The sequence below is a fragment of the Lontra canadensis genome, unplaced genomic scaffold (assembly GCF_010015895.1).
Source record: "Lontra canadensis isolate GAN:19392208 unplaced genomic scaffold, GSC_riverotter_1.0 scaffold425, whole genome shotgun sequence".
In the NCBI taxonomy this organism is placed as follows: Eukaryota; Metazoa; Chordata; class Mammalia; order Carnivora; family Mustelidae; genus Lontra; species Lontra canadensis.
The window spans coordinates 47,962-62,102 of NW_022631418.1; the positions used below are offsets into that span (position 1 = coordinate 47,962).

Below are 14,141 nucleotides of genomic sequence, written 5' to 3' on the forward strand. Positions count from 1 at the left end.
AGACGACAGGATGTGCAAAGCTGAGTAACAGTCCTAGACTTCACTTCAAGTGAGTTCTCCTAGCTCCGTCTGTTTTCCCGCCTGCCTCGTCCACTCCCTGATCCCACCCCTCCTCGGTGCTCCCAGGGCAAGGGCATCTTCTGCAATCCAAGCACTTCTCCTATGGCTCTACATGTGTGTAAATACATGCAGACCATTCTATTTTGGTGGACCACATTTTGCTCCCCAACCTGACCGCTCATTCCTTCAGGGCAAGAACAGGGTCCTATTCATCTAATTCATCTTTGTGTTGCTCCTAATACAGCGCGAGCACAGGAGACATTCAACAAATACTTATTGAAAGGAACAAATCTATTACGCGGTCCAAGTTCAGTCGTAAATCCTGCCCAAATCGATCCCAAATCTCGAAGAAAAGGAGATGACAGCATCTGGAAGCGTGAGTGGTGGACGGAACACGGACAGCAGTCTGCGGTGACCATTTTCTTTCAACACCTACACAAGCTGTACTCTCCTCATACATCTGGATGCGGAAGAGTCTGCCCAAAGACCAAGCTTCCCCATGCTGAGCTCCCCAAAACAACGCTTGACCAACCTAACTCTTTCCATTTTCAACCCAAGCCCCAGCCTCTAAATAGGATCCTGTCATAAAAGGCGCTGTTATATAATGTGGCTCAGCAGTAAGAGCTACAGCCTCTATTTTAACTGCTCTCGTTTGAGTATCTTTCTTCCTCCTGAGCAAAGTCCCCAAGAACTGCTCATTCATTAGCCTACGCTATACTGACTGTGGACCGCTTTCTGGGTCTCCCTGACACGGTGGCGATCGGGATATTTACAGAGTAAACCTGTGTGGTGAGAGGACCTGAACCACTGAATGCAAGGAGGGAGCCATCAAGGAAAAGTTATTAAGAAGACATCAAGCAGAACAGAAAAGGTCACCGGACTCGGAGGAGAAGCACATCTGATGTAAGAGACACACCGATGACGAGCACCGTCAGAACGTGGAACATTTTAATATGTTTAATGTGCTGACTGGAAATGTGTACTCAGAGTAACGCTCCAGGAAATCACCACTGGCTGTGTGCTCCTTCCAGGGGAAACAAAGGCTTTGGCAATGAAGAAACAAAAGAGGGAAGAAACCGGATCCTGATAAAATGACAGGCTGCATGCTGATCGAAAGGCAAAGACAAAGTCAAGAGAACTGTAGACACGGATGAGGTATCTCAATCTTCCGTCTTTCAGGGCAAGCCCATGTGTGCCCATGTCATCCCAAGCCACTGGGAGAATCGAGTTTTTTATTTACATTAAGGATATCCACTTCCTGAAGAAGAGGCAGTACGATTACTCATTAGCCATTAATATCCTACAAGCTTAAAAAAAAAAAAAAAAGTAAGAAATACGACAAAGGAAACATTTGCTAGTTGCCCTCTGAGAATGGAAGGAGAAAGAGGCATCTAAATCTATCCCCACCCTCACTGATCCCCTAATGAACATATATAGAAGATAGAAAGAGGCATACATACCAACCTCCTATAGGTTCTAAGTATCACAGATTAAATTAGCAAATCAGTACAGTCTGCGTTAACACTTCGGTTCTTAACCTTATGTTTTCCTTATTTAAACAGGGTGAGTGCTGTAATTCTTCTTCAGAGATTATTAAAGTACTAAACCAATAGAGGAGTGCCTGGATGGCTCAGTCGGTTAACTGTCCGACTCGTGATTTCAGCTCGGGTCATGATCTTGGGGTTGTGGGATCAAGCCCTGCATCAGGCTCCCTGCTCAGTGGGGAGTCTATTTGAGTTTCTCTCCCTCTGCCCCCTCCCTGACACTTGTGTGCTCACGCTCTTTCTCTCTCTCAAATAACTTATCTTTTAAAAAAATAAAGCAATAAAACAAAATACTAAGGCAACAGAAAAAGCTGGAAATTGGTGATGCTTGCACTCTCATGCTTCAAACTAGCGGTTACATTTCTAAACCTCTAAAACCAAAGACAGTTAAATTTATGTATCATAGGTTCTGGAAATGTAGGCACCAATACTCTGATTATTGATGGGCACTGGCCATAATTTATATAGGGCCATACACAAAAACTCAGGTCAGGAAACCTGACAAGAATAGTATGTTGTCGGACATATTCAGGGAAGCAAACTTAACTTAGCTACACTGATCTATTTAGAGGCAGAAGAAATTATAGTGAGAGGAACAGGGATACTTTATTTAGAAAACGGTGGTTCAAAATAAAACTGTTCTATTTCACTCCTAGGTAGAGATCCAAGAGAAATGAAGATTTACATGCACACAAAAATTTGCACACAAATGTTCACAACAGCGTTATTCCTAACAGCCAAGGAGTGAAAAGGACCCAAATGCCCATCAACTGATGAATGAAGAAAGAAAACGTAATATATTCATGTGCTAGAGTTAATACTTGCCAGTTAACAAGGCAGAACGTACTGATACATGCTATGACAAACCTCTGAAAGAAGTCAGAAGCAAAAGACCACACGTGCACATTTTCATTTAGACAAAATGTCCGGAATGGGCAAATTACTTACAGAGAAAGGAAAGAGATTAGTGGTTGCCTAGGAATATGGGGAAGAAAGGACTGGGAAGTGACCACACCAGGGTTTCTTTTTATCATGATGAGAAGGTTCTAAAACTGTGGCCATGCGTGCACAATCCTGTGACTATAGCAAATTCCACTGTGTACCTTAAATAAGTGAATGACAGGGCGTGTGGATGATAGGTCAAAAAAGCTATTCAACACGCAAAAACTGTTAGGTGGCTTCTGTCCACACTGTGTGTTTACTCCTGTGCTTGTTCATTCCACTCATAACATATTTTTTAAAATCTTCATTCGTGACGAGGAGGGCTTTTCATTTTAAGGAAAGAATCATCCTTTTCCTGCTACCTCTATAAAATGACAAACCAACGTTTCCAATCTTAACATGACTCTGCATACCGAGATTTTACAGCGTCTCGTTTAGAAAGCCAGAACAGAGCGGGCGATCTCGGCAAGAACGCACACTAACGGGATCCAGAAACCATCACGACAACACTCAGGAGGCGGCGGCCTGGGGGGACCGGGGAGCTTCCTCATAACTGCGGTGGTTCTTTAGCATATACGGAAATGTTTACAATGTGCTCTGCACAGCTGCAAAGTATTAAGAATGCTGTAAACGCACGCAAGGTAAGCTTCGCCATATTTGCTTCGAACGCGAAGGTCGAGGCACAGCCCCGCGGCCGGAGGGCAGCTCCTCCTGACAGTCTCATTTGGGTGGTGGCTCAAGTGCCGCCCTCCCCTCCCTTCAAATGTCACCCCCAAGGGTCTGCCAGACAGCGTCCGCCAGACAGCGTCCGCCATGCCATTGTTGAAGTCAACCCTGGGTCTCCAGAAGGTCCTGGTTGAGACGAAAAGGTAATGCCTCAGAGGGACGGCACAGGGAAACGAGAAAACACTAGCAGAGCTTCCCACGCTGACAGTGCTCTCACGAACATGCTGGGCATTTCTAAAACCCAGCCGGCTTCCTGCAACAAGCGTGGCCAGCACCAGCCCCACAAAGAGACACAGCACCAGAAAGGCAAAGATTCTCCTTACGCCCAGGGGAAAGCGGCATTATGAGAGGAAGCACAGTGGCTATACTTGGCAGACGAAGCAGATTTTCTGCAAAAAAGGCTAAAACTACAAAGAAGATTGTGCTAGGCTTGAATGTATCGAGCACAACTGCAGAGCTAAGAGAAGGCTGGCTATTAAGAGACACAAGCAGGGAGGGCTGGCTAGTTCAGTTGGTAGAGCATGTTAGTCTTGATATCGGGGTTGTAAGTTCGAGCCCCGCATTGGGTTTAGAGATCAGTTCAAAGTAAAAATAAAAAAGAGATGCAAGCCTTGTGAACTGGGAGGAGATGGAAGAGAAAGGACCAAGAGATCCAATTCTAAGCTTTGTATTTTGTTATATTATGAAGACAATAAAATCTCTAGGTTATGCTCAGAAAATTTTTAAAAAATTAAAAAAAAAACAAAACCATAAAACATTAGTAGGGATCATATTCTCCGGTGTGTCTCGTGTCCTGATCCTTTGACACAGGTCTCCTGAGCATCACACCAAACAGGCTATTAGGAACAAGCAGCAAATACCAACAGGTGTCTTAGGCAAGCACCCAACACTTGTGCAGTCCCAGACTTTTGGATCCTGACCTTTGGTCCTTGCTCTTTTTGTTGATCTCCTCTCTCCTTACCTCCTCTCTGGTATTTTTCCATTGTTTTTGGTTCTGCTTGCTCCTGAGGTCTGTCTTCACCTTGTGCCTTAACCCAGGTTCCACGCAAAGGCCCTGAAGATTCTACTCTAACTAGGCCAAGGCTAAATGTTACGGCCCAAAGGAAAGAGCAGAGGTTTCAGGAAAGGAGGGAGACACAGATGGGGAGACTCTGGGGGCAGAAAGAGGAAGAAAGACGTCAGGCACAGAGGCCACTGCCTAGGTTGAGCCACAGTGACAAAGAGGTAACCTCAAGGCATGATAAATCTTGGGTTGATCCTGCAAGGAGGGAGATTTCAAACACACTCCGCCCACTTAACAAGTATGTCCCATTAAGAGAAACTCAGGGTTCATGCCAATCAACAGCTTGGCCCATATAACCTGTAAATGTTAATGCTGTGAGCACGACCATACCTGCTAATTAGAAAGCCTAAAACATTTCGTGCCAATGATCATTTTTAGAGTAAATATAGCCCGTTTGAGAAAGCTTGATATTTGATGGTGCAGAAAAAAAATGAATTAAGATTTTCCCATTCCTGGCTTTACAGATACAATAAAAATGTGATCTTATTAATCCAAATTATTAAGCAGCTTCTCCTTAGAGCTGAGGTAGACGTGCAGAGCAATGAAATGCCACATGACCTGAAGATGTCCACAGTCTTTTCTCAGGCTTTGGTCATTTCTAGGTGCAAGAAAGTTTATGTGTGAAGAGAGAATTCAAAAATTCTGTGTGAAGAGAGAATTCAACAATTCTGTAACTAAGGATTTGGTGTGCCAGAGATCATAAACTACAAAAGGGTGTTCTGTGCAAACTGAACAGCACCGAGGAACAAATTACCAAAACACAAAAATGGTGCACAGTGACGTGGACACGTGGCCTCGGGTCTCCAAGTACCTACGCGAACGGGAATTAGATGACTGAGCGGAGGCCCAAGGTGCCTCCCAAGTTAAGTCACATCTGAATACCTTGGCTTTTTCAGCCTTTTAATTAGTGAAAAGGGAGACCAGACACCTAAAACGGTCCCTTGTACTTTGGAAATCCTCGTGAGCAGAGCATGGAGAGTACAATGAATAGGCCAAGGGCTACACCTGGAGGGCTGACGGGCCTCAGCCCTGCACTGCAATGTTATTCCAGGTGTTCTAGGGCAGCTCTGAGCGGGGCACTGACATGACGTGGGTATTCTTCAAGTTCTTCTCTACATATTTATTGGAGAGAGAGAGAGAGCACGCACATGTGCAAGCAGGGGGGGGCGGGCAGAGGAAGAGGGAGAGGGAGAGAGAATCTCAAGCAGACTCCACGGTGAGCGCAGAGCCTCACACGGGGCTCAATCGCAAGACCTTGAGATCATGACCTGAGCTAAAGCCAAGAGTCGGGCACTCAACTGAATGAGCCACCCAGGCACCCCTGATGTGGTGTTTTTGGAAACTCTCTCAAATGACTGCTGTGTGGCAAATACTTTCTGCTGGGGCAAAAGTGAAAGCAGAGACACCAGGGAGAAGGAATGCCCTACCCTGGCGAGAGATGCTGGCTTGGAGTCCAGTGGCAGTAGCGGCAATGAAGTAGATGTGGCAAATTAATGGTTTCAGCACATGTTTCTGAGATGAAGCCAACAGGCCTTGCTGACAGGCTTGGGAAAAGAGGACAAGAGATGCAAGTGAAGACTCTGGGCTTGAAAAGCAACAGGGCAAAGGAAGATGAGGCTCTATTTAAAGAACACCTACTGTCAGGGAGGCGGACAGGAAGTGGTAACTCCACAGGGATGTGGAGTCAAGAGAGAGGATCTTGTGCTGGAGAGTTGTTTGTGGGTTTGAGGTAAAAGATACTACAGGATGTCTGGTGGAAATGATCCAGCGCAGAGAGAGAGAAAGAGATTGAGTCAGGAAGGGAAGTGCCTTTATCAGTGGTGAAAAGGGGTAAAGTTCATCCAACCAACAAACATTTACTGAACACCCATAGATATTCTTTGTTCTTGAAAGGTTTATGGTCTAAAGCACAGTTAAGTAATATAAATAAATTAGGCAGCAAAGTAAGATCCAATAGAGGCAAAGTATGAATGGACTGTGATGGATAAAGGCTGTTCACGTACTGTAACAGATTGAGGTGGCGGGGGCAAGCACACACGGACATTAAAGGAATGGCTGATTAACTTATCTGAGTTACTGATCAAGTCTGGGCAAACATTTTTCACACAATTGTTCCCAATCCTACTTTTCCTAAGACAAAGACTTTTTTTACTTTCATGCTCCTGAAGAACTGTGCAAAGACAAAAGGGTATTTATTTAGTAAAAGACTGAGCAAACCCTGTTTTCTCAGTCACTAAAAAAAATCTTATCGGAACAGTTCATCTAATGATTTTTTAAAGTTTTACTTCCCATTTAAATTTCTTCCCAAGTGCTACATGAATGAGTCTGCAATATCTTTTCTATTTGGCGATATTCAGTAATACTGACAGAGAATAAGTCCCGTCACTTTCTGGGAAGCAGACTCTCCATTTGGAAGGACCGCTCTAGGAGCTGGGGTGGGTTCACGTGGACCTGTGCATCTTGCCGAGGTCACCCCTCTCCCCCACCGTGTGAGATCAAAACCTGACTCACCCTCAGAGTGTCTTGCTCTGGCCATCCAGGCCAACTAGTCAAGCACAACACAGGACCTGAATAAACAGACATTTTCTTCCGAAGACTAGTACATATTTTCAAAATGATTCATTTAAAAATCAGACATTTTTCTGATGCTTCAGCAGCAATACCAACTGAATGAGGTAAGATTTGCTGTTATCAAATAATCAGATATTCGTAAAAATCATTACTATTTCTACAGCAAAAACACTTACCTCTGGAACTATTAATGTTCACAAGCACAGACCTTTGCATCTCAAACCAGAACAAGAACTGGGTTAATGGTTTTCACTTAGACAGTTGGGACTTAAATTTTCCTCTTACTACACCAACCTGCTGAGCCGCGTCTCCATTCACCAAGTGAGGCATCATGGCTACCTCTCCGTTCAGCAATGGTGGCAGTTCCAGAGGGATTTGGTCGGTCATCATCATTGTGACGTACATTCATGGAGAATTTCCCTCAACTGGCTTCCTGCAAGAGAACCACCATTTTTTAAAAAGGACCCAGGACCCCAAAAAGTCATGTAGAACAACATCAGCAATTTAAGTGCACCATCAGAAAGTCAGCTGAAAGTCAAATTATTCTAATCCTATAGTGCGGCGTTATTGTGCCAGGCCCCAAGGAGGGGTAAAGCCAAAGCAAGAAAATGGCTGGAACTAGGAGACCACCAACCTGAGTCTCCGAGCAGCCGTGTGGAACATAACCTCCCAGACGTAGACTTTGTCGTTTAGTTATAAATTTTTTAAATATATGAGTAATTCTAACTACCCTACCCCAGGGATATTTCTGGGGCTAAAATGAGACAATACTGTGAGAAGGTCAAGTGTCAAACAAAAACTGGTGGTATCATTATCTTTAATTATAGGAAACAAGGCCAAAGAGGATGACCTACAAAAACAGGTGTTCCTTTTCATTAGGATCAAAATACTGTTCATAAGCAGTTAATCCAAGCAAGTTAACAAAGCTTACACTGCAATTGTTGCAATTTCTGACCCTGCCACTAATTTGGTAATTAATCATGTTCTAATTATCTCTCTCCTGTTATTTCCTTGAATTGACTTTAACATGCTGTGCATTTATGTCTTCATCACTGTGCAGATTTTGAACTCCCCTGTATCTCAGACAGAACCCATGGCACCTTGTGCAGAGTAGGGCTGAAAAGCAAACGACCTTGCTTCCTCGGAAAAAATGATTTTCATACAAGTATTCAAGACAACACAAAGCCATTGTCATTCCAAAATGGTACCTGCTACCAAAAACTACCTTTCCAATTCAACAGTGGGAAAATAACAACAAATTCCTATTTAAAATTATAACTTGCTGGGGCATCTGGGTGGCCCAGTCGGTTAAGTCTGCCTTCAGCGCAGATCATGATCCCTGGGTACTGAGATCGAACCCCACCTCCGACTTCCTGCTCAGCAGAATCTGCGTCTCTCTCTCTCTCCCTCTGCCCCTTCCACCACTCATTCTTCCTGTCCCTCTCAAATAAATAAAGAAAAACTTTTAAAAAATAAAAATAAAATTATAACTTGTTCTTTAAGAAGTATTTACATATCCTTCACTTATGCCTAAAAATTTATGGCATAAGAAGTTTAACATCATGTGCCAAGAAGAGAAAACAAAGACACACATTTTAAATCTGTTCAGAAACAAATGGACATGCACTTTTATCACTTATAATGAAATCCCTCCAAATATCAAATCGAGGATATCTGATCAATGAATCCTTTAATCCAAATCACAACTGGGAACCCCAATGTCCAAATCAAGCAAAACGGTAGGATAAATCCTTTAACAATTATCTCAAAGTTGTCTCAGGTGTGACAGAAATAGAATATTTTTCTCATTCTTAAACCCCTCCATTCTGAACATTAAATATACTTCCCTCTCCTGCAATCCCACCCAAAAGAAACTCCTTCCCTGGAAGTATCAAATGATGCATAAAAGCCACCCAAGAGACTGTAAACTTTTTTATTTTAAAAAGGTAAAATTTTACACTGTTCATTATAACCCCATTCAGAGAAACTAATTATTTTAAGCACCAAACAACGAAGTCTTGTCCCAACTAGGGAAGCACATTCTGTAATAACAGGTCTTATAATTCGGTGTTAATAGTACCATCCTGCTGTTTTTATGAGGCAATTACTCAGTTCCTAAGCAAATAAAAGTACAAAACCCAAAGCCCAATAGTTTATCCTGATGAAAGAAACAGATTCTTGCACAATAAAATTAACTAAGATAATTCCATTGACACGATCATGACATCACTGTTTGATTGAGTAGGTCGAATGAGGGAGAACTGATGTCCATTTCAATTTTATTTCTAATATATTTAATCCTCCCAGTGCATAAGGATAGGGCAGCTACTTTCCTCAGACTGCCGATATTACACAGGTTTGCTTCTGAAGTGGAATGTTTTATTTCATGTTTCTTCCAAATTGCAAGCTGGATAAACAGGACAGTCATTTACATCAGGGGTCTGAGTATGTAAAGCCTCAGGGTGAAGCGGCTCTCTCTTCCACCTTTTCCTCGATCCTCCCCAGGAGAGTCCCAAGGCACTGGGCTGGGGAGGTTGTGGTGCGGGGATTATGGCTCCCTCTTCTCCCCCTTCCCCCAGGGAGGGGCCAAAGCCCTTTGCCACAGGAGCCTTCATCTCACAGACCAACCCAAGGACGGAATCTGTCCTTCTTTTCTCTTCCCAAGAGGGGCAGCTGGAGCAAACCGACTTCAGGGATTTGTCCCTAGGTCCTTTCGGCCTCTACTCTAGGTCCTTCCATTAGGCCAGAGAATGGTGAATAATGAATGGGGAGAGGGGTAGTACAAAGGACTGAGGTCCTCAGTCAGGACCTGCTTTGGGCTGTGGGCTCCTTCTCTCCACATGGTCCAACCCAGCTGCCTGATTTTTCATGTTTGAGACTCAAATCCCATCAACCTGCTTCTCACTGTCTCTTGTATCTGCAGGTACTAGGCAGCAGGAGATAGCTATAATCTGAAACCAAATTCAGGCATTCCTGGTCCCCTGGTCCCCTGTCCTTAATACAAAAGAGTATCTCAAGGCCAACATTGTATCTAACAGTGACAATTCCAATTTAAGAAAATTTCTGGTTGGCGCCAAGTTAACCCATGGCACTTGCTATTAATAGGAACATTCTTAACCACAGATGTCAGGTCCAAATTATAGAGTTAAATCCAGGCTCTACAACTGTGGGATAAGGAGATAGACCTGAGGCCTAAAAGGTCCTATAGATGGAGAATGGGAGAGTAGGGGACCCACACAGAGTTACAAAAATACCCACCAAAACCAAGTCCACTAGGGAAAAGAGATAATTATAATTGTATTTGCTTTTGAAAACTGTACAGGCAACTTTGGGTAATGCAGCCATTCTATAAAGAAAAAAGATGCCTGAATCCCTTTTTCCCCCTTCTACAATGGATTATCTACCTCACCCATGCCTGTCTACCTCGCCGATGTATGGTGATTATTTCAGATTACTGGGAAGGGGGCCGGATAGGGGGAAGGGAGGACAGAGGGAACTGGGGAACTGTGCTTGAAAGAAAGTCAACTATGTGACAATCACTCGGACAGCCGTCAGTGTGAATTTATAAACATCCCACACTCCTAATGCCTAAACTCAACCACAGTTAATCACGGAGGAAACTGAAGAATGAATAAAGAGAACAAAAGTCACCGTGAAGCCGGGCACGGAGCCCCGCTTCTCCATAACCAAAGCTGCTGATCCTCTTGTCCCTAGGCCGGCTTGCTAAAATCCAAGGCCTGTTTTTCTAATCCCTAAGAGTTTTATCAGAAGTAAACCAAACTTTATCCCCAGTGGAGTATCAGGTAAAAGATTCATGAGAAACAAACTGAGGGTTTTGGAGGGATTTGTGGGGGGTTGGGTGAGCCTGGTGGTGGGTATTAAGGAGGGCACATATTGAATAGAGCACTGGGTGTGGTGCATAAACAATGAATTTTGGAACACTGAAAAAAATAAAATTAAAATTTAGAAAAAAAAAAAAGATTCATCTAGGTGGGGAGGTACTTGCAGCCATCAGTACTTAAATTCCCATTTCTAGGCTCTCTGCCCATACATACAATAGTTTCACTTGACTGGAATGCAAAAGATATAATGAAAAAAGTCAGTAAGTTATCTCTAAGCAAGATAATGCCCAGCTATTTAGCAAGGCAATGGCCTGCCAAGTTGTCCCTTAAAATGACTGTGGAATACAAACAATTTAGCATCACAGATGAAGCAGCAAGTGTGGAAGCCTTATTATCCAAACAGTTAACTTTAAGGAACAAAACTTACTTTATCTGTAATGACTGTGGACAGGAATGACACATCCCCCTCTTTAAAGAGCAGGCTGGCCGTAAATTGACTTCTTCTTAGGGATGTGGGGTTATTGTTCCCAACGATACTGTGTTTAGTCACAGGGTGATGTGTTAAGGAGTTACTGAGGCATTCTGACCTTACATACCCAGAGAAATTCACCCCTATTTCAAGATCCTATGAGTAATTGTTGGTTTTCTCCTCTTTCTCATGAGGCAATACTGCGAGCCACACACCAAACCCCCTCGCATTTCAGGACCATATCCTAAGCTTGCTGTCTTACATCTTCCTTGGGCTAAGAAGCCAGAGGGCTAGTCATGTACATACATAAGGGGAAGGGTCCTTGTGGGGTCACTGAAGCTCCCAGATGTGTCTTCAACCATCTTCCTTGATTATTTGCTGATTATCAGCTCTAAGGGAAGCTGAATGGCCAGACGGGTAACCTCCAGAAAACTGAGCTACGCCTGTTTTTTGTTAGAGTCAGAAAGTCTCGGAAGAAACTACCCTGACAAAACACTTATTTTCCGGAGCTCCTGGGTGGCTCAGATGGTTAAGCATCTGCCTTCAGCTCAGGTCATGATCCCAGGTCCCTGGGATGGAGCCCCGTGTGGGGCTCCCTGCCTAGTGGGAAGCCTGCTTTCCCTTTCCCACTGCCCCTGCTTGTTTCTGCTCTCGCTGCTTCTCTTTCTCTCTCTCTGTCAAATAAAAAAACAAAATCAGAAACAAAAAACACTTATTTTCTTCGTCTGGGTTCCTTCTCCCCTAGACAGGTGTGTATCTGAGCTGGCCAAATCGGTCCCAGAACTCACATTATTTTATTCAAGGCTGTGCCACATTCACACTCTCCCCCTCGCACATATCCAAGTTCTTGCAAGGACCCCATTCTCTAGACCACTACCCTTCACACATGAAGAATAAAATTGTGCTGCAAAACTAATATGGATTAAAAAATGGAAAACAGAGGACCACAGAGGACCCCTGCTACAACACTCTTCTAACCATCTCTACTTCCCCCATCCTGCCTCCACAGCTCCAAGGTCTCGTTCCTTGTCTTCACTGTGCTCTTACCCATACTTCCATTTCAAAGAATTGGGTAACAACCACAGGCCTTCACCACCTCTCCCCCCTAACCACACATCCTAACACTAAAACCACAAGTGCTTCATGCCTAGCCAGTTCTAGCCTTCTGACTGACAGGGGAGGGATGTCACGTGAGCACTTGTGGTTACCTTCCCCCTCTCCTTGCCACCTTCAGTACCTGCTAGCAAGGACCAGCGCTAAGGGACTTAGGGATGAAGTCCCTCGCGAGCTAACAGCAGTGGGGCGGGGGGAGGCCTGGGCACTCTGGGAAACAAAATGAACAGATCCTCACTGTTAGTAAGACATTTCTCTCTGTCCAAACATATGCCCCAAAGCTTTTAAAAAACACCTTATTTTAAAAGAATATTACAAAAGGTCTTCAGTTTTTACATTACTCTAGGCAACTGGCTTATTACTTTTTCCTCTTATGTTGCTTCCCCCACTCCAAATCTAAAAAGGTTTTCCATGGTATTTTGGCCCCAGCCTATACCAAGAAACACATTGGCCAAATTCATGAAAAACATGATTCTCAGGAAAGAACCTCCAAAGGCCAGAGAAAGCAATTATATACTAGGAAGCTTTTCTCACTTGAAAAAAACTAAAACCCTAATCACTGCGGGGAGAGTTTTAAGTCGGTGGACCTGGCCTTCAAATTAATAACAAAACGTCCTGGTCCCTCACTCCGTGGGCCAATGACCCAAATTTCCTTACATTAATTCAAGATGTGAATGAGCAGTACAATACCCAAATTAGTTTCAGATGACAAGAGAAAAAGAAACGTCACAACACAAAAAGGAACGAAGTACTACCATCAGAACCCAAGGGCAGCCTGGCTGCAGGATATGGACCTGAGTCTCCGCGTTAAATCCAGTCAGGGCAGAGGCACCTGCTCCCAAGCTCACTTTACCTACACTCTGATGTGTTTTTTGACTGACTTCTAGACTATCCCAGGGAAGTGTCTAGAAAAGCAGCTACAGTAAGGGAACCAATAAGAAGACTGCACATGATCAGTGTTAACTTTTTGTTTCCATTCTGTAGTTTAAAATGCACTTTCAAAAATCAAATGGGTTCCTTGTTGAAAGGGAAATTGACAGAAAACACATCAATAATGACAGGAACCTCTTACAAAGCAACAGGGCAAATAAGTCATCTAATATATATTAATAAATAAAAAATTCATACCACTCAAGGTAACTATGATTCCAAAAAGTTTGCACCTTTTCCAATAAAATACAAAGTAACCCATCACATTCACATAAACTAAACAGCATGTAAACATTTTGCTTACAATATGTTGGTTCTACAGCCTGAGAAAAATATCCTCATGGGAACATTAGTAAAATCAAAGTTGGATTCATACTTCAAGAAAGTTTCCTTGTCTGCTAAAAATACCAACTGACTTCTAATAGTGAGACTTGATTGCCAGCCCTGTTTCAGAATTGTCACAAATGTCCCAGAGAAATTTTCTAGCGATTTATATAGTAGTAGTAAGAAAAAAATACATAAAGCTTAAAAAAAAAGTTTTTTCCTGTTGCAAAGCCAAAAAAATACAAAAAACAAAATATGAAAAAGAAAAAAACCAGCAGTAGTCAAAAAGACAACAGGACAAACTTTTCAGTCACAGAAGCTGGTAGTTTTTCTTTGCTGGGTTGTGTTTGGGTAAAGGTGTTTGCAAGGTTACTAAGAAATTACTGTATTCTCTTTTAAAACAAAGTAACTATCAAGCAGCTAATGCTTTATGAGTGATTACAAGTTTCTAAGTGGCTTCCAATATAAAACCCAAGTCTAATAAAAATTATGACAAACGTTTGTGCAGCTTGTTTGTGCCACGACTGTAGCAACAAATAAAAATGCAGAAAAGCCAA

At 43.1% G+C, this 14,141-nt stretch overlaps 1 protein-coding gene across 2 annotated transcripts in view; it reads right to left on the minus strand.

The window, feature by feature from the left end:
* LOC116862992 (fibronectin type III domain-containing protein 3B-like) overlaps positions 1-7,339 on the minus strand; it is a 54,026-nt gene extending 46,687 nt beyond the window's left edge. For both annotated transcript variants that reach the window (XR_004381747.1, XM_032850459.1), the window contains exon 1: positions 7,201-7,339. Coding sequence is in view for 1 of the 2 variants with exons in the window: in XM_032850459.1 (XP_032706350.1) it covers positions 7,201-7,311 (111 nt within the window). In the remaining variant the exon portion in view is untranslated. The remainder of the gene's footprint in view (positions 1-7,200) is intronic.
* Positions 7,340-14,141: the final 6,802 nt, after the last annotated feature.